The sequence below is a fragment of the Magnolia sinica genome, chromosome 1, assembly GCF_029962835.1.
Source record: "Magnolia sinica isolate HGM2019 chromosome 1, MsV1, whole genome shotgun sequence".
Classification (NCBI taxonomy): Eukaryota; Viridiplantae; Streptophyta; class Magnoliopsida; order Magnoliales; family Magnoliaceae; genus Magnolia; species Magnolia sinica.
In genome coordinates this window covers 120,219,418-120,239,654 of record NC_080573.1, presented here as the reverse complement: position 1 = coordinate 120,239,654, position 20,237 = coordinate 120,219,418, and the positions used below count along the sequence as shown (strand labels likewise).

At 37.4% G+C, this 20,237-nt stretch overlaps 1 protein-coding gene across 1 annotated transcript; it reads left to right on the top strand.

The window, feature by feature from the left end:
• Positions 1-15,142: 15,142 nt before the first annotated feature.
• LOC131255929 (late embryogenesis abundant protein Dc3) lies at positions 15,143-16,297 on the top strand. The gene is made up of 3 exons (XM_058256894.1): positions 15,143-15,264; positions 15,610-15,864; positions 16,000-16,297. The coding sequence occupies exons 1-3, from the start codon at positions 15,211-15,213 to the stop codon at positions 16,108-16,110; spliced, it is 420 nt and encodes a 139-aa protein (XP_058112877.1). The 5' UTR covers positions 15,143-15,210; the 3' UTR covers positions 16,111-16,297.
• The last annotated feature ends 3,940 nt before the right edge of the window (positions 16,298-20,237 follow it).

The window sequence follows — 20,237 nt, the reverse complement described above, 5'->3', positions numbered from 1 at the left end:
TACAGCATGGAGTAGTTATTTGAGAGAAATGATCTCATGCAGCGGCTGTATCTTAACTTCTACAAATAGCTATTTCCTCCCATGTATGTGTCATATATGCAGAATATCTGATCTGTGAAGACTGTGGGCCCCACTATAATGATCACTTATTTATGAAATAAGTCAGATTAAATTATTTTTTGGGCCATCACACTGCACTGAGTCAAACCATTGGCAATCTAATGATTTTAGTGTTTTTTCACCCATCTTTGAGTGGATCTGGCTAATTTTTCGTATCTCATCATTATCATCATGTGTAAAACTATTTTATCGGATTAGATTTTACACACATCTGATAAAAAATCGTGAAAGAAACGGCTGTACTGAGATCTTACATGCAGCCTTGAGAACTGACTGCTGGTTCCATGCTATATGGCTAAATTAGGATCTAGAACGCTGCCCCATGTTTCCCTCCAAATAGCCACTCATTAAATCATCCGGTCCATGAAAACGGTCATCTCCATCATGAAGATGATTAATCTCAAAAATCAGACTGATCCACTCAGTAGGTTATCCATGTATCTATTATAATCCAAACCATCGGACGTTCTTTGATTTCTTACGTATGGCCTCCCTAATGCCTAGACTTGCCGTAGTTCCCTGCCAGGTAAAATTGATGGTGAGGTCCACCGTTTAATCGGATAGGATGTAGTACAAGGTTGGCACATTGGCGGGAACGATGAGCTGCATGCTGAGTTAACATGCACTTAGCTGCAGGTGATTAATTATCACTCGATGAATAATAACGAGCGGAGCCGACGCAGTTTGGCTCTACGGAACCCACGTGATGATTGCGTTTCATCCAACCTGCCCGTATACTTAGCTTTAAAAAAAAAAATATAGTAGATCCAAATCTAAAATGGGGTAGAGCATTAGAACTGAATGCGTAGTACCTGAAACTTTTTAGAGTTATAGAAGTTTTGGATCAAACTGATATTTGCTCTTACTTTCATTCATGTCTTTGTCATCTTATGAATAGGCTGTATGAGAAATAGAAAACACTAAAGGTTAATTTGTTAAATTTGAAATTCAAAGTTTGTAATTGAAATCTGATCTTAAAAGTTTGAATTTGAAATAAGAAAACTAATATTGAATTTAGGACGACAGGTTTGTTAGCTAACGTATGAAATATTTCAAGTATGTTAATTTGACATTTACTTATACGAAACAATCGTGATTTAATACCTTCTTTCGAAAACTTCATGGATTCACCATTAAGTTACACATGGGTTGCTGAAAATTTTCAGTATAAAAAGATGGGGTGCTTTTCTCATTCAGCAGTAACAAACACCACTCACATAAGTGCTTTTCAAATTCTGCATTAATTAAAAAATTTCAATGTTAGCAAACAGACCCTAATCCTATAAGGTTTTAAATTAAGGAAGTTCAATTAATATTATTTATTTTTTTGTGGTGTGGTTTACCTATAAGTAGGATAGGTCTCAATTTTAGGCTCATGGCCTAAAATAAACTTAAAAGATATATATATATATATATATATATATATATATATATATATATATATATATATATATATATATGAAGAATGTGGATAAAGTATATATGTTATGTTGGGTCCCATGTATCTTCGAGAGTGCTAGCTGGCTGGTGCTGACGTCACTAGCCAAACGGAGTCCAACGCACTAAGGCATCTTAAAAAGTAAAATTAAAAATTAAAATAAATAAAAATTCATGCCTGGGAGGGGATTAGATGCGGCCTTTGGGTGAGGTGCCGCCCTTACCATTTTGCTCGCTGCCATCTATGTAATCAAAATTCACGCTGTCCATCCATTTTATCAGATCGTTTTACGCTATGAGCCTAACAAAGTACATCCAAATCTCAACTAAACCATAGTGTGTAGAAAACAGTGATAATCATGCTCGACCATTAAAAACATCCTAGGGCCTGCTGTGTGGATTTTAGTGATGTTTATTTAAAATCCAGCCTATTAATAAGGTCGCATAAACCTTGATAAAAGGTAAATAGATAAATTCAAAAAAAAAACAAATATTAAATTGATCCAAAACTTTTATAGTTCCTGGTAAGTTTTTAATAGTCAATCACCGCTACTTCCTCTCATATAATACATATAAAATCCATACAAGGGCCTCAGTTAGGGCCGCATTGTCTTTGATGAGGCTGGGGCCACACTTAATCCACTCCCCTTAGGCACTATTCAAGCACTCTAAACCCATTTTGGATGGCCAATGGTGGCCCAAAAAAGATTGATCTGATTGCTGACTAATTTTTCTTTTAGCCGTCCATAGCATGTCTGCCATAGACAGGCTTGGATCATTAATTCAATGTAATTTTTCTGTTATTTAAAAATGTCTACATTGGTTTGCTGTTTATATGATTTGGTTCAGCAAACATGCATTTCATGTGTTAGTTGATTGCTTGCGTATGTATGGATTGCCATACTCTGTCAAAGCATCAACATTTTTTTCCTAAAGTATACGGAAGTGTTAGCTTTTCTCTCTTGCCCACTAAGAATGGTAGATAGCTAGCAGTGTGGCAACGGGCCAGCCTGAGGTTGGCCGAGCCTGGCCTGGCCCTAGAGGACTAGGGGCTCTGGCACTAGCTATAGATCTTGAGGTATCTAGGTTAGGAACTGGACTAAGGCCAAGGCATTGTTGGGCTGGCCCTATAAATTAAAGTGAAACCCAAAAAACACATGTAGGGCAAAGTGAATAAAAATGAAAATATTAATATTAATTTTGATAAAATGTCAAGTTTTTCCAAAGTATTACTACTAATATATGCACTACATTGAGATCATAAACCATACCTATCATATGTATTTGTGCTGAAGGACTAAGCTTGGCTGGGCTTTTTGGTCATGGGCTTGGTCCAGGCCGACCCTGATGCCATAGATTTGTCCGGCCTAGCCTTGGGGGCTAAGTTTAGGGCCCAAGCCATAGCCTTTCAGGGCTGGGCTGCTTAGTCCATTGCCACCTGTAGTGGGTAGAATGTTTTTTGTACCCAAAGTATCCTACGTAGGTCCAAGTCCATTTTTTATATCCATACAGATGGGCTTTGGACATAAGAAATTGAATTTAGCTAGGTTTGGATTGAGACTTCCAACTTTGGGCGGTTGAAATTATGATGTAGCATACAAGTGGTCATATGCTAGTGGTTGTGGCAGGTGCAACGCAAGTAAAGAAAATAAGGAAGAGATATTAAAGGAAGGGGAGAGAGAGGGTGTGTGTGTGTGTGTTTGTGTTTGTGTTTGTGTAGCGAAGAGAACGGGTGATACTGCATATAGGCACGTATACATGAAATGAGAAAGAGTCCAGGGTGAATGATGGGCAACCAATTTTAACTTTGGATCTCTATCATTTTTGGATTAACATAATAATATGGTGTGAACATCGCGGCTGGCATGTGCCCAACTTCTCCTTTTGCATTGCATGGTCTAGTTTGGCGAATAGAGTGTGATATTGAATTACATATTTATTTGTATTAAAATCTAATAAATCAAACTAACAGTGCAGAGTGAGCTGCATGGCATAGAAAATATTTAGAGAATGTGCTAAAAATATGGAGGGCAGATCATTTTTGCATATTTATCTTAATGTTTAAGCTATCTCCGGATAAGATTAAGTAATTGTCAAGTGTTGTATTTTGTTTCAAAATTTATATTTAAAAAAAAAAAATCAAATATTTTGATTTCCTTTCAAATTTGAAATTTATATTGCTATTGAGTTATAGATTTAGTCCCACATCGAATTTGGTTAAGAAAATTTTGTTATATATAAGATAGGATTTTTGCTTTAGAGCTTGAGCCTCATTAGAAGGCATGTGAATTTGGTCATGTAGGGCGGCTATGCCAATAGTTGTAATCTATGTGAGTTACCACATGCGCGTGCGCCAAGCTGTGCCGCACCGAGTCCGAGTCTATATGCGTGTGCGTGACAGGCCGGGGGTGCGGGTGTGTGTGTGGGGGTACTCTCGAAACTTTATTTTATGTGAAAGTGTACTTGCACTTGCGTCTTTTCATTTTGAACCAAAGAAATGTGTCCGGTTTGCTTAATGCACCACTTTGAAGTCAATATAAGGACTTATATTCTATTTTGAAAAACACGAAAAAAAATTATACTCTTTATGCTCCTTTTCTGTTTTATGAGTTTTGGTTACTGAGTTCGTCGCTGAGTTAACTTAGTACTTTTGGGTTAAACTGTAAGTGGTTCGATCCTACATACAATGAGTGCACCACTAGCATCGGGTTATAATCGTTGTATCCTAGAGGTCGATTACTCTAGAAATATGTTGCACTTAAGACGTTGTCCAAGTGAAGCAAATTCGATTTCAAGCTGAGTGATTCACGTCACGCCTCGACTCCACTTAACTTTATAAGTCTTCTATCTCATTTATTTTATTTTATCTTATTTTATTTTATTTTTTCAATTTTCAGTAGTATATTTGACTTAACTAAATATTCCAACAATCTTAAAATCAAATTTGTTGAATTAAATAAACTATAGCTACCGTAACAGTTAATACTTCCACCAAGTTAACCAAAATCGAATCATTCACTGGACAACACTTTAAACAGTGGAAACATAAGCTTATATTCACACTGACCACCCCTAAAGTTTTATACATAATGTCTGAATCATTTATTATAGATCCAACAAATCAAAGCGAATGAAAATAATTGTAAAAATTATATTCTAAACTATTTGTTGAACAAGTTATATGATATGTATGTTTTTTATGAATATACTAAGGAGATGGAAACTGTTTTAGAAAAGAAGTATATTTTGGAAGATACAAGGGTTAAGAAACATGCAATTGTTAATTTTCTTCACTATAAAATGACAGATGATAGACCTATCATAAATCAGATTCATAATTTTCAAAATATAGTTCATGAACTGTCATCAGAAGAAATTAAATTGAATGAAGTGTTTCTATTAATAACGCTAATAGAAAAGCTACCGTTATCCTATAAAGAATATGAGAATATAATGAAACATAAAAATAACGGTGTCTCATTAGAAACTACAATCATATACGTACAAATAAAGGATGTTAATAGAAATATGAACCAAAATGAACATTTGAATGAGATAGATTTAAAAACAATCTTGTGGAATCTAATAAGGAAAATGATAAGAAGAAAATAGAAAAATGTAATAACTATGGCAATCATGAACATTATACCAATGAATGCATGCTCAAAAAGAAAAATGCAAACAATCAATTTAAGAAAAAATGAAACTATTATGATTATGGAAAGCATGGGCATCAGTCGCATCACATTAAAACCCGGAGGCATAAGAAAAATAAAAATAAGCCCAGGCTAATCTTTAAAAAAACAGGCAAAGAGTTTAATATGGTAGTAGCTATGGTGTAAGAAGTCTTTCTTATAAATAACTTGGAGTGGGCGCTAGATATTAGTACAACTCGGCACTTGTGCAAAGATCGTAACATGTTTGCCTCCTACTAAGTATCAGGAGATAGCGAACAAGTGTTCATGGCTAATGCTAGGACTTTTCCAGTTGTGGGGAAATTACTTATGAAACTCACTCTTGGAAAGACAATGATGTTAAATGATTTCCTACATGTGCATGACATTATTAGAAACTTGGTCTCTGATTTGCTTCTCGATAAAGTTGGTGTTAAGTTAGTATTTGATTCAGACAAACTTGTATTGACTAAAAATGGAACTTTTGTTGGTAATGGATACTGTAGTTATGGTTTATTCATTATAAATATATCCAATGATAATAATAATAAGACATTTGGTTTTGTTCATATCGTTGAAATTTTTTATCTATAGCATTGTAAATTGAGTCATGTGAACGTAGCATCTTTAAAAAAAATGAAAAGATTAGGTTTATTACATAATATATCAAATGATGAAATCGATAAATATGAAACATGAGTAAAATCAAAATTCATAAGAAAACCCTTTAAATGAATAGAACGGTCTTTTATTTTATTAGAGTTGAACACATAGACTTATGTGATTTCTAAAATTACATATTTAGAGATGAAAAAAAATATTATATAACCTTTGTACATGACTACTGTAGATTCACTATGGTTTATCTGTTAAAGAACAAATATGAAACTTTTGAAACTTTTTCTAAGTATAAATTTGGGGTTGAAAATTAGTTAAATATATAAATTAAAAGACTTAAAACAGATAGATGAGTAAAATATAAATATTCTCAATTTAGAGAATTGTGTGAAAAGAGTTGGATAGTTCATGAAACTACAGCTCCTTACACACCATAAAATAATAAAATATCAGAGGGTAAGAATAGAACTCTTAAGAAGATGATAAATGTTATATTAAACAGTTCAGGCTTACCCTCAAATATGTGGGAAAACAATTCTGTCAGCTTGTTATATCCTAAACAAAATTCATTTTAAATCTTTTAAACAAATACCATATGAAATTTGGAAGAATTATGTTCCTACTTATAAATATCTTAAAGTGTGTGGGTGCCTTACGAAGGTAGAATTGCCTGAAACTAAAAAAATGAAGAGAGATCCAAAAATGACCAACTGTGTATTTATAGAGTACGCATAAAATAGTGCAACCTGCAGGTTTCTAATTCTAAAGATTAAGGATAATATTTTATATCATAATACGATTATATAAGTTAGAGATGTAGAATTATTTGATAATATATTCCCTATGAAATTTAAATCTACAACAATAGAATAAGTTAGTAAATCAAATATCAAGTTTACTAATAGAGGTGCTTACAAATGGGTAGTATAAGAGATATAACCAAGAAAAAAATACTAGTATTAAAAGAGAAATTAACTTAAGAGATAGTTTTTTCATCTTTTAATAGAAGATGATCATCTTACAACAAATACAGAAGTGATTAACTTTCAAGATTCAACTTTTCGCAAGGAAGCAATAAATGATGAGTCGAAATTTATTATATCTAATAACACTTGTAACTTATAAACTTACCACATAAAAACAAACCAATGGGATATAAATGGGTGTTTAGAAAGAAATTAAAACTAGATGAGATTATTGATAAGTTTAAGGTTAGGTTGATAGTAAAATGCCTTAAACAAAAAGGAAGGAAGAGGTTATTTTAATACGTATTCTCCTATAACTAGCATTAAAACTATCATGGTCTTAATATATAACACTCTGGTTCTCATAACCCGAGGACGATCACTCGAGTATGAGAACCTGAGTATTACATTACGAAGTAAACAACTTTATATCTAATCACCAGAAAATTTCATGACGTAAAACAAGGCAACTACCATGTAAATTAGAATATCAAGAATAACACAAAGAAAGTTTAATACAAGTAAAATGAAAGCAACATGGAATCCCTTAGCAGGGGAATTGTTATTACAGTTCAAACAAAACTTAAAGTGTAGGATATGAAAGTAAGTAAAATCCTAAGATATTAATTGAGCTTCAACGGCTCAACAACATTCACATAAAGTTCTTCCTCGACAAACTCCACCTCAGTCATCCCTAAGGTCCCATCATAGAGGTCTTCACCGGTTCATCGTACCTTTGTCTATTTGGTGCAACAGCACGATTGGGTGAGTGAAAATTGAGTACGAATTTCCCGCAAGGATTCGTGCATATCAAGTTATTCCAACATAGTTTAAACTAATATATTAAATTATAATGAGAAGAATATGAACTTACATGTGACGTATGGAGGTATGAATGCATGCTGAAGTCGTAGTCTAGGGATGCACATCTAGCTGTCAAAATAAAGGGGTCACTCAAGGCTAATTAGTCACCCAGAAAAAAATATTCATAGGTACGCCCAAGGAGAACTAGCCACCCGGAAAAGACTATACAGGTGAGTGCACCCAAGGATATCTCCTGAAAAAATACATGGGTACGCCCAAGGACTGTCTAATCCTGGATAAGCCTCATGTAAAGAAAAGCACCAAAAGTAACCCAAATACATAGGTTCTGTGAGTTAAACTAAAGTGTTAGAATTTTCAGTAAATCGAACAGAGTATGGCTTACATTGAGCACTCAGAAAAGCTCATATGTCATACACGAATGTCATGTACCATGATGCTCATGCACATTCCATAAGATTAACAATATTACTCTCATAAGCATGATCAAGACTTGTGGTCTTTTAATGGGATATCTAGCATTCAAATATAATCTCAATATAAATTAAAAGAAACATAACTAAATTAACATTTCAAACATACTAAATTGATAACATCCACTCTTCTTAAAAAAAGGTGATAGTCCACCCTTGACATTCTTTGCACCACTTGTGAGATAAAAGAAATGGAAGCATCATGTCTCTTTTCATCTCAAACAAGGCTATATCCAAATCAAACCATTACTAGAAAAACATAGAGAATGTAAGGCTAACTCTTAAACACGTAGTTATTAATTGTAGGACATTTGTAGGACACAAATGATATAAGTTGATGTAAAACTCACATTTATTTCATCCAAATAAGAAACTAAGCACTAACTTAATATTTTTGATATTCTAAGACTAATCTAACATGGATAAAGGAGTAATGTAGCAATTTATCATTCGAATGAAAACAAGATCTCTTACCTCTTAATGTAACTAGTAGAAGTGTACATGGACACGAGCAATTCCAAGTGTAGTATAATGAGTGTGACATAATTCTTATAAGATGGATTAGAGCCACATGATTTAAGGCATTCTCACATGATCATTAATGTAAATTAAAAGAAACATAACTACTATTCACACAATTACAATGTCATTATATATTTAAATTTAAACTGTCTTAGAATTCCATGAAATGAGGAAACCATGTGGGCTATCCCTCACCTTGAATGAATGTTTCTCTTGATTTGATCCTTCCTATAAGGTGAGTTTATGATTTCTTAAATTAAAGCAATGAAAATCAAATACTATTCTAGTTCATGCATGGACTATGGGTGATTTGAAATCTTCTTCATTTAATTAATTTGAAATTGATAGAAGGTAATTATCCTTTTAGGATTTCAGTTGTAAATAGCCCTCATTAAGATGCTACAAGACTCCAACGAGTCACGACTAAGTTAACTCGGCTTGACACCTCAACTCTCAACTAGTTGGGTATGGCCGTAGGTGGTTTGCTTGTTTCAAGACTAGTTGAAGGAACAATTGTTCCTCAAAGGGGGGCTGCTGAAAGTGGTACTGGATGAGTCATTCCAGGGTTTCTATAAGGCGTTACTGAGTTAACTCAGTAGGAACTCCCAACCAAGAAACTAGTTGAGATTGTGATTTTTTCTGGGAAACCGCTAGTTGTGGCATTCGATTATTGGTTTCCAAGATCTATAATGGCATTTTAGACTTCTAGTAATGGCCTCAAATACTCAATTGAGGTCAACTTAGATCCCAACCCAACTAGGGAACTGGGTGAGTCAACTTGCTATTAAATTTGGGCAGATGCTAGTGTAGGCAGTTGGGTTTAGTCTCATACCTGAGTAGCGTCTACTACAATCGGTAGAGTGAAGCGGATTCAGGTAGGTTTCACTACATCGGGACCCCATCCTCTACAAAACAGGGATTGGTTGAGTCAATCGGACAGTGACTCGCTAACAACTCAGGCTCGATGTCTGATTGAAACAGTGATCAGATACTTGTAATGTGAGCTGGTCGAGGAGGTTCTATGTATTGGTTGAATCTTCTCGATCAGCTCCTGATAGATGCGGTTAGAGCTGATCGGCGTGAAGGCGTAGAGCAGTTGTGTCGGGCTGATATGAACATGACCCGCTGTTGATGTAGGAGACTGATGGTCTGAATCAAGTTCGAGTCTGATTTTCAGACCGAGTCTGTGATTTAGTGACCCGATTAGTGATTGTCGTTAGAAACTCTATTGAACTGGGAGTATGGAAATGACGATTTTACCTATTAGGGAGGACGGGTGTGTCTGGAGCGGCGGTTTAGCCCAGCGACGACTTAGCTAGTGCGGGAGAGATGGGTGCGCACCGGCAGCATTTTGCGACAAACCCTTGCCTACGACTCTTCTTTTTCTAAGGGTAGAGTAAGTCGGAATCTGACTCAAACTCGCTCACTGAGGCGACTGAGTCAAGTTACTACAGAGGCATGCAACTCACTCGGCTGCGCTCTCTCATTCTCTCTATCTCTTCTTTACTATTTCTTCTCTTTTTCTTTCCTTGGGATCTGCCCTAACATGCGGCTATTTATAGCCTTCCCATTTCTGGATAGTTCCTCAGCTAATCACGAAGATTAGTGCAGACATAACGCGTATTAGACAAGAATGGCTTGTCATCAGGGTCTCCCCATCTGTCGGATCTTGAGCATGAGCCTCAGAGTTAAATACTGATAGATATTAGAGGGGGTGGGTTGAGAAAAGATCGTCCTTTCGAAATGTGGTATATACGGTTCAATCGGGGAAGATGACATCTCGGTAATGGCGGTTTTACAATGACCAACCAATCTACTGATCTAGTGTGATCAAAGGGTTTGGATGATGTCAAGGGAGTATGTGTGGCCCATCCAATCGTGGACATAAGGCCGTAGATCAAACACGATTAGCCGCACAGAGGCGGTTTGCGCCGACTTGCCTACTTGCCAACTTCTCGTGGGTTTCTCGTTTAGCTATGATATTTTTAAGAGCCCTAATATTCTATGTCTCAGATCTTTCGTGGGAAGCGTCTGGAAGATGGAAAACGGCTGGGATGGTTTTTTTCTTAAAATGATGAGATTCCTTCCCCCTTTCACCGGATAGGTGGATATTTTCGGAAATGGTAAGCGTGACTAGGACACTGGTGTGGTGCGTGGGAGTACTCTGAATCCTCTGGACGAACGGATCTTCCAGCAAGGAGTCGTGGTGACGTGGTTTTGTTTCCAGCGGGGATTTTCGTGTGAAGCTGCGTGAGGTGGATCATCGTGCATGTGAGCGTGTACCAACACGTGTAAGCCGAACGTGTCTATGGTCGATGGGCTCCAATGATCACGATAGACGGTTCTGATTGTGAATATGACCCATGATGGTGGGCCATTTTAGGACAAGGACGGTCTTGGTATGTTTGAATTTTAAATCGCGGGAAAACGACTAAAATTCCCTTCCTCCGACTTTATCTCATCCCATGTGTGGCGGGTGTACACAGGTTTGTGTACGTGCGTGGATAAAAAGGTGGGGTCCCCGTGAAGATCGGTGAAATCTGCATCGTCCATTGGTCTTTGTGAGTTGATTAGTTGCTTTTGGTTGAGAGGTCAGTTGGATTAATGGTCTAAACGGCCGATTGGTTTGATTTATTATTAGCAAGGGTTAATGGTTGGATTGTGATCTTGCTAGGTAGATGTGCACACTATGATGTAGATATCGGATTACTGGTTTGTTTTATATTTTCTTATTTTATAAAGTGGTTGGTGAGTTGGATTTGTCTTGAGTTTCAATGGACTCTTGGAGTGATCTTAGAACTGACTCGATGAGAGTTGTAACTAATGAAATTTTCTGGAGTTGTTCGTGGTTTACAAAGGTGGTCTCTTTGTGAATTATTTGATGATAATATCCTGTATTCCCACGCGCCTAAATACTACCTACGGTTTAATGGTAACACCCGAGTACTCAAAGTATGGGGTTTTACATAATAGTAATAACTTCCATATATAAACTAGTGGTACACTAGATGGATGTTAAGATGACTTTCTTAAATGGAGACTTAGAAAATGAAATATATATAGAGCAACATGATGGTTATAAGATATCAGGTAAAGAAAATAAAGTGTATATACTAATTAAGTCACTATATAGTCTAAAACAAGATCATAAACAATGGCATAAAAAATTTGATGGTATTTTAAAATCAAATGATTATTATATAAATGATGCAGATAGATGTGTATATAATAAAATTTTTAAAAATAATAGTATACTATCTACATCTATGTCGACGACATACTTATTTTTGGAACTAATATTAAATTAGTTAATGTGATTTAGAAATTCTCATCTAAATTTAACATGAAAGAGTTAGGATATGCTAGTATAATCTTACGTATTGAAGTAATTCAGGAACCAATCTTGTATTGTCACAATTTCGTTACATTGAGAAATTATTGAGAAAGTTTGACTATTTTGACTGTTTACCCATCAATACACCTTATGATTACAATGTGACTCTCATGAAAAATACAAGTAATAGTATATTTCAATTGGAATATTACATGATAATTGGTAGCCTAGTGTATCTGACAAACTGCACTAGACCAAAATAACTTTCGTAGTAGGAATGGTTAAGTAAATATACACATAACTCTGGAGAAGAGCATTGAAATGCCTTGTCTAGAATTTTGAGATACCTAAAAGGCAATATTTTCTATGGTTTATATTATAGTGGTTATTATTCTGTATTAGAATGATATAGTGATGCTAATTGAATCATTGATTCATATGAGATAAAATTCACTGGCAGATATGTCTTCACTTTAAGTGGAAAAGCAGTCTCTTGGAAGTTTACGAAACAGACGTGTATCGCTCAATCAACTATAAAATCCGAGTTTATTACTTTATAAAATGCTGGATCAAAAGCCAAATGACTTAGAAATCTCTTGGCTGATATACCACCATTGTACCTAAAGCGTATATCAGTCATGTCTATTCATTGTAATTGTTAAGCAACTATAGTAAAAGTAAGAGTAAAATATACAATGAAAAAGAGTAGACATATTACACTCAGACACAACATAGTGAAACACATGTTGTATGATGGAGTTATATTATTGACTTTGTGATGTCAGAAAAAAATATAGTAGACTCCAACTCCACGCAGTGCCATACTTCAATAATTAAGCCCCTACTCCCTAGGTGGGGGTATCCACTTTTGTTATTGCCCATCAAGCATCGATGCCTATGGAAACGGGTGAAGGAAATGCTAATAAAATTGTAAACAAAAACTTGATTGATGGCAAAGGGTCAATGCCATTGAGGGTAATTAACCAAATTCATCATGGACTTGGAATGGTTCTCATGGAGAAGTTATGCCATGTAGTTTTCCTGCCTCTAGATTCCAGGATATGAGATTTAGATTTGATGGAATGTAATCATCTCGACCATGGTTAGATGGCCCTGTGTTATTTAATGGACGGTTCAGAGTAGCTATAAGTGACACTTTTTGCTTTAACAGTTTCATCAACAATGAATCTACTTACACCTGATTGGACAATGTTAGATAAAACAACCTAAAAGTTAACATTTGATAGCATTATAAAGATGAAATCTTTACGACCGATACAATTGGAAGGAAGATAGTAGGAAATCTGGAAAAGACCAAGTTAAGATAGCCTTAGTGGTGGGAGATGTGTCATACAATCAAACAGTAGAGCAAATAATTGCCATTTACACATGACAAGACTAAGAGGCTCCAATCACTTTGTAGCTTGAAAGAGTGTGCACAATGAATGACTAACTGGCAATAACTAACATCTATACATGGTTAGACATGATACACTACAATCATTTGGTGGCCTAAATGTCTGGACGCGCAAATCAGAGTAGGTGACGAAACAGTTACTTGAGGTCAATCATTCCAATAACCACTTCATTTTGTCTATAAAAGAGCTAAAAGTGAAGATCTCTAGGTCCCTCGTCAACTCAATCAAATCAAAATAGCGCAACGCTGTTATTCTTGTCCTCATAGTCAGCTATCTTTAGTTCAATGAAACTCTTTTAAATAGCTCACCAGCGTAGCATTACTCTTAGCTTTGCTCTTATTTCTCTTCTAGTTTTTTTTTTTTTTTTTTTTTTTTTGTTTGGGGGTTAGCTTGTTAGTACACACCCATGTTAGTACACACACTCCATGTTAGCCAACCCCGCTAGGGATCGATACCAAGACCTGAAGTGTTGAAACGAGGTATCTCCACTCAGTCTGCCAATTGAGCTATGGATCCGGGTGTAGCATTACTCTTAACTTGAACAATAGTTTTCTTTAGGTTTATAACCCTTTATCCATGACAGGCCACTAAGGGCTTAGCTGTTGTTAGATTTTATAGACCATCTTACTTATGAGCTTGGCTCTTGCTAAGTGTTGAACAGACAATTCTCACACCAAACAACCATTCTACCTATGAACTTAATATCTATCAAGTGTTGAAGGAATTATTATTATAATAAGCTAATTATAAGTTTTAAATATTATTAATGTAATTCTATTTTTTTTTAAAATATTTTTTATCTTTTTGGTAGTTGTCCACATTTTGATTGAAAGTAATTTTAATTTAACAAAAAAAAAAGAACTTATTGGAAAGATCAACCTCTCTTTATGAAAAAATAGCCTAATCTTTTATTATTATCGGTGGCTAAAAAGACAACCAATTTGCAGGATTCTCAGTCCATGGTCTATCTCCAACACGTTGGACTGTTCTAGAACATGTAAGCAAAACCAAAACAAAAAAACGAAAACTCCCCATTTGTCATTCAAACACAAAATATCCAGGTCCTCAGGACTTCCCACGCATCGAAAGAGGATCTCAACGGTTGGGATTTAAAAATCCATGCACGAGCGCTTACTCTTACTAACCCTATCCATGTGTCTATATAATGCCCACGTTTGTAGAGATGGGTGAATGATATTCACTTTCCATTCAAAGGGCACTATTTCCAACCTTCAATCCCCACGTTTACGCCTGAACGTACAACCGATTCTTAGATTTGAATCTAAGTCATTGAAAACCTTTGCAGATGGCCTACATGGGGCTACAAATATATATTATTAGAATTATCCATTTATCATTCGTTTCACACAAGGTCCAATCTGGATCACGACATGGACGGTTCAGATCTTCAACCCAGTTTCACACGTAGACCGAACAGAGCGTGACGCACGCTAGAAATCTGGATCACGACATGGACGGTTCAGATTTTCAACCCATTTTCACACGTAGGCCGAACTAGGTCCAATCTGGATCACGACATGGACGGTTCAGATCTTCAACCCATTTTCACACGTAGGCCGAACAGAGCGTGACGCACGCTAGAAATCCTCACTCGCGGCGTAGGCAATGAAGTCTTTCCTGTCGGTTCCCGTAGACGTCTGTTCGAAGTTCGCTTGACAAGTGTTAGACACGTGTCCGTAAAAACCGCAGTACCAGTACACGTGTCTGACAGTGGATATGCAGCGATAGTTATAAAAAGCATGCAACCATGCCATACGAAGTATCTCTTATCTACGCAATTTCCAGTGTTGTTTGAAGAAAAGAAAAATGGCGTCCCAAGATCAAAGCCACAAAGCTGGTGAGACCAAAGGCCAAGCTCAGGTGAGACTTTCATTACCAAACTCCCGTATGCATCTCATCATTCTTCCCATGCATGTATCATGTAGGTGGATGGCCTAGAACCTTAAATCTCAGAGATATGGTGGGTGATGTATGTGATGGTGCTGATGTTGCATGCATAGACCTTTCCATGCTCATGGTTGCATTTTAATACCGGTGATTCTGTGAGATTGATTATCTTGCATGATGAAGATCATGTGGGTAGTGATGCAATATGCATGGTCATGAATGATTACATTCTAGTGCTGGTGGATGCATGGGATGATGTTGCATGTATCATGGTTGTAGCATTGCATGTAAATAACATCATCTTTCAATGGTGAATAGGAGAAAAAGAATCAAATGACGGAGAAGGGAAGAGAAGCGACGGAAACGATGAAGGAAAAGGCTAACACGGCGAAAGACAGAGCTTCGGAGTCCGCCCAATCTGCCCGAGACCGAACCCAGGAGGGCAAGGAGGAAACGGGCAGCCTCCTCAAGGAGAAGACAGAAGCAGCTAAACAGAAGTCGTCGGAAACTGCCCAGTCTGCCCGTGACACTGCTCAAGCGGGAAAGGAGAAAACGGGCGGCCTCCTTCAACAGGTGATGATGCATTGATCTTTGATCATGTTCGTCCATTTGGTGGGCCCAACTTCTTCTTCTTCTTCTTCTTCTTCTTCTTCTTTTTTGTTTTTGTATATGTTGGGAGCTGATTTGGAATGTGTGGGTTTTGCGCAGACGGGAGAGAAGGTGACGAACATGGCACAAGGGGCTACTGATGCTGTGAAGAATACGCTTGGCATGGGCGATAATAACAAAAATACCACTACCACAACCAACAAGGATTAGATATGAGAAGATGCTAGATGTGTGCTTTTTCTTAGACGCTTCGTTTCTTTTTATCCTTTCATCATGTAAGCTATGAAGTGGGCCGTCCTATATAGTGGGGCCCTTTTTTTCTTTTTTTTTTTTTAATGTTATTTGACTTCGTTAAGGATACAGAAATTACAAAAGTATGATCTTTTTGTGGGTCCCACATGAGATGCAGTCATATTTATATTTGCATTGGGTTAGTCAGATACATGGCCAGGGCTGAAGAGGCGTGGCTAGGGGAAACGGATCGGCTACTCACCCTGCCACTAGCCAATGGCTAGTGGTTGGTGCTCTGTGGTCCCCACCATGATGTATGTGTTTCATCCATGCCATCCATCTATTTTTCTAGATCATTTTATGGTATGAGCCCAAAAAATGAAGTTGATCAAAATCTCAAGTGGACGGCACAGTGTTGATTGATCGCCCACCATTAAAAACTTCTCGGGCCACAAGTTTTGGATCAAGATTGCTATATATATATATATATATATATATATATATATATATACACACACACATATACGGAAACGCTCACCTGCGAACCAGTTCGTACGTACTAATAACCAAGTCTATATTCCCTTCATCCAAGTCTTTATAACCTAATCAACAGGTTATATGTCTAATAACCATTACAGTGGGCCCTACGAGGTTTTTAATGGTGAAAATTCAATCACTACTGTTTCCCATGGCGTGGTCCACTTGAGATTTATATCTACCTAATTTTTGGGATTAAGCCCTCAAATTATCTTTCCAAATGGATTGACGGCGTAGATAAAACACATACATCATGGTAGGGTCCACATAGCATCGGCCACTAGCCACCTGGCTGATGGCGGCGTAACCAGCCAAACGGCGTCCGTGGCTAGGGGCATGGGTTGATGACTCGTCGTCTCTGATTCATGAGACTCATTGGCCGTCTCGAGTCAGGACGGTTCCACCCATGAAGTCCTGACTCGACCCCAACTCGGTTGGCCTAGCTGAGTTGGTTTGACTCAGGTGAGTTGTTGATTCAATCGTAACTTGACGGAGTCTTGACTCGACCCTGACTCATCGGGCCTCAATGAGTTGGTTTGAGTCGAGCGTCACGCTGATTTAACCCTGGCTCGCCCACGTCCTGACTTGACCTCACTCGTCTGACCTGTGGCTTTCACTGATTCAACCCCAACTCAGTCCTAGTCTACACTGATTCAATCCCAACTCAGTCCGAGTCTTGACTCGACCTGAATGAGTCTGTTCAAGTTGAGGGATTCGTGCTGATTCAACCCAACTCGGCACGCTGTTTCAAACCCAACTCCAAATCCAACTCCAACCCGAACGAGTTGAGGGAACCATTGCCATGGTGAGCCGGGCTTGGACCACTGGACTTCGGCCTGGCACATACTTTGGCCTGGGCTTGGGCTCAAGTCATCTTGGCCAGGTCCCCTGCCTGACTGATTCGGGATACTCATGTATTGATATTCCAGAAATATCTTATTCCAAGACAACATCAAGGCAACACGTCCGTTTTGCATGTAAACAACTGAGTTTCGTTCCTATTTACGTGTTTACGAATCATCCATTCCTTCGATCATGTTTGGTCCACTTGTTTGGTGGGAGAACCATGCAGACCGTCAAATAGGTGGGTCTTTTCAATTTTGGGCTGGGTTGGGCTTGCCTTTGGGTCTTATCCTCATTCTTGGGCTAGCTCGCTGCCATTGCTGGCATGGTCCATCAATCGAGCCAAAACGATTTCATGGGTGGCTCGTTGCTTCAACTAATTCTATATGGGCTTGCATTTTATAAATCCTGACCATAGATACTGTAGGCCCTATATTGGAATGAGCATGCAACCCCAACTAATTATATACTTGGGTTAGCATTATATAAATCCAGACCATCAATGCTATCCCCATCTTGGAATGGACGCGGATTAGCTACTGACAGGTTTGAGTAGCGGGACTTACTACTGAAGTGACGTGACCAAGTTCCCTGGGGCTACCATGATGTATATGTTATATGGCTACCATAATGTATATGTTATATCCACACTGTCCATCCATTTTAAGAGATCATTTTAAGGCATGAGCCAAATAAAGAGACAGATCCAAATCTGGAGTGGACCACACCAAAGCTTACCGTTGAAACCATGCTAAGGTCCACCATAATGTTTATTTGAGATCCAACCTGTTCATAAGTTAACACAGATACGAAAGAAGGGAAAACACAAATATCAGCTTTAAGCTAACACAGATACCAAAGAAGGGAAAACACAAATATTAGCTTCGATCTAAAACTTTCGTGGACCTTGAAAGTTTTTAATGGTGGGCGTCACTCTCTCCACTGTCGTGGGGTCCACAGGAGCTTTGGTTCCAACTCATTCTTTGGCTCATGCCCTAAAATAATCTCTCTAAATGGATGGACGGTGTGATGTTTTAATCTCTCCAAATGGATGGACGGTGTGATATAAAACACACATCATGGTGGGACCCATAGATCTCAGTGACGTCACTTCCTGACAGTAGCTAATCCGCGTCCTCTAGGAATGAGCATGCAACTAAATCACTTTGATCAAGAAATCCTTATCATTAATATATGGCTATACCAAATGGATGACAGCTAGTGATCTTTCAGCTATAGAAGGCCATGCATGGTTTCCATGCCAAACAGCAGAAAAGGAAAAAAGGTTTCCTTTCATGACATAATATCTTTTCATTGGACAACAAAGAAAAGAGCGGACATCCGAAAGATTGGATTCACGTCTAATGAATTACACGTGGATTCCCGTATAACCACCTGCACTTTTTCATATTTTGGAAGTTTGGCATAAGAAATTAGGTGAATTGATGCGATGAGAAAAGAGATTTCTACTTATGAAATTAGCTAGGAATAATCCACTCCTTTTTTAAGTAGGAACATGACATTCCTACCCGTGATTGGAACACGAGATTTCCATTTCTTATCAACTGGTCAATGTTGTCATAGATTAGTCTGTTTTCGCACACAAGCTATGTTGGGTGTCTGCCTGAGTTCTGTACAAGGCTTTAAAAAAGAAAAAGAAAAAGGTCCGGTAGTTATTTATTTATTTATTTATATCTTTATTTCAAATTTAGGTTAGGTATTCGATGAAAGATGGCTTCAAGACACCACACACAAATTTATGGTTGGGATTCCGTTTCTAGAAAGATTCTAACTTTGCCCGCTTGAGTTTCAGATCTTATGTTTTTTCGGCTCCTGTCATAAATTGATGGGCTGCTGACCTAAAATGATCTGGCGAACCAGAGAACCATATGAAGAAAGTGGATAACAAAAACATTAATAACGTGGGGTTACACTCGAGACCTAGAATCACGTCCCTGTCAGGCATTACAGTGGGCCTAACGTAGCGAGTAATCTCTTGGTGCTTTAACACATGAATCATGAGTAGATCCATGACAATCTACTCAATAGGTGGGCCACACTCAAATCTCTGCTGGGCCCGCTCATGCGAAAATTAATGGTAGACAGCAATCAGGGTTTTGATTCACCTAGATGATGATTAGAGGGCCATCATAAACAACATTTGTTAAACAGGTAATTGTGTATGAAGCTAAAGGTCTAATGGCTATAATTCAAATATAAGATTGAAAGATAAAGATCATTGATTATAAGACCATAGAATGAAAACACGAATGGTTCGTATGATTGTAAGGGTGCAATCTGGGGATGAGAACATGAACATTTCATATTATTCTAAGGACGAAATCCTGAAATCTGCCACCATATAGGGTGGTCCATGCCCTATCAAGACCGTAGTAAGCAAACCATACACATGGACCCAACCTTACGTGTGGACCAGCCAAGTTTTAACACGGAGAGAGCATACATGACCTGAATTTGCAAACCTGCTACCAAGGCAAGTGATTCACTTTTTCAGACTATATCATCCCCTATATAGCATTTGGGATCGTTTAGGATTTGGATTTTGACTTAGGCAGTCTAAATATTCAATTATTTTAATTATTTTAATTGTATTTGGATTTGGAGCTTGGGATTTGGATTTTTTTATTTTTCTGAGATTTTAATTATTTTAAATATATTAGGCAGTCTAAATTTTCAATCTTTTGAAATTCGGAAATTGTGTTTGA

Bases quoted from the DNA above. Each gene is read 5' to 3' on its own strand.
- LOC131255929 (XM_058256894.1), top strand. From the start codon at position 15,211: ATGGCGTCCCAAGATCAAAGCCACAAAGCTGGTGAGACCAAAGGCCAA. The intron at 15,265-15,609 runs GTGAGACTTTCA...AATGGTGAATAG, and splicing joins AGACCAAAGGCCAAGCTCAG to GAGAAAAAGAATCAAATGAC. The intron at 15,865-15,999 runs GTGATGATGCAT...GGTTTTGCGCAG, and splicing joins CGGGCGGCCTCCTTCAACAG to ACGGGAGAGAAGGTGACGAA.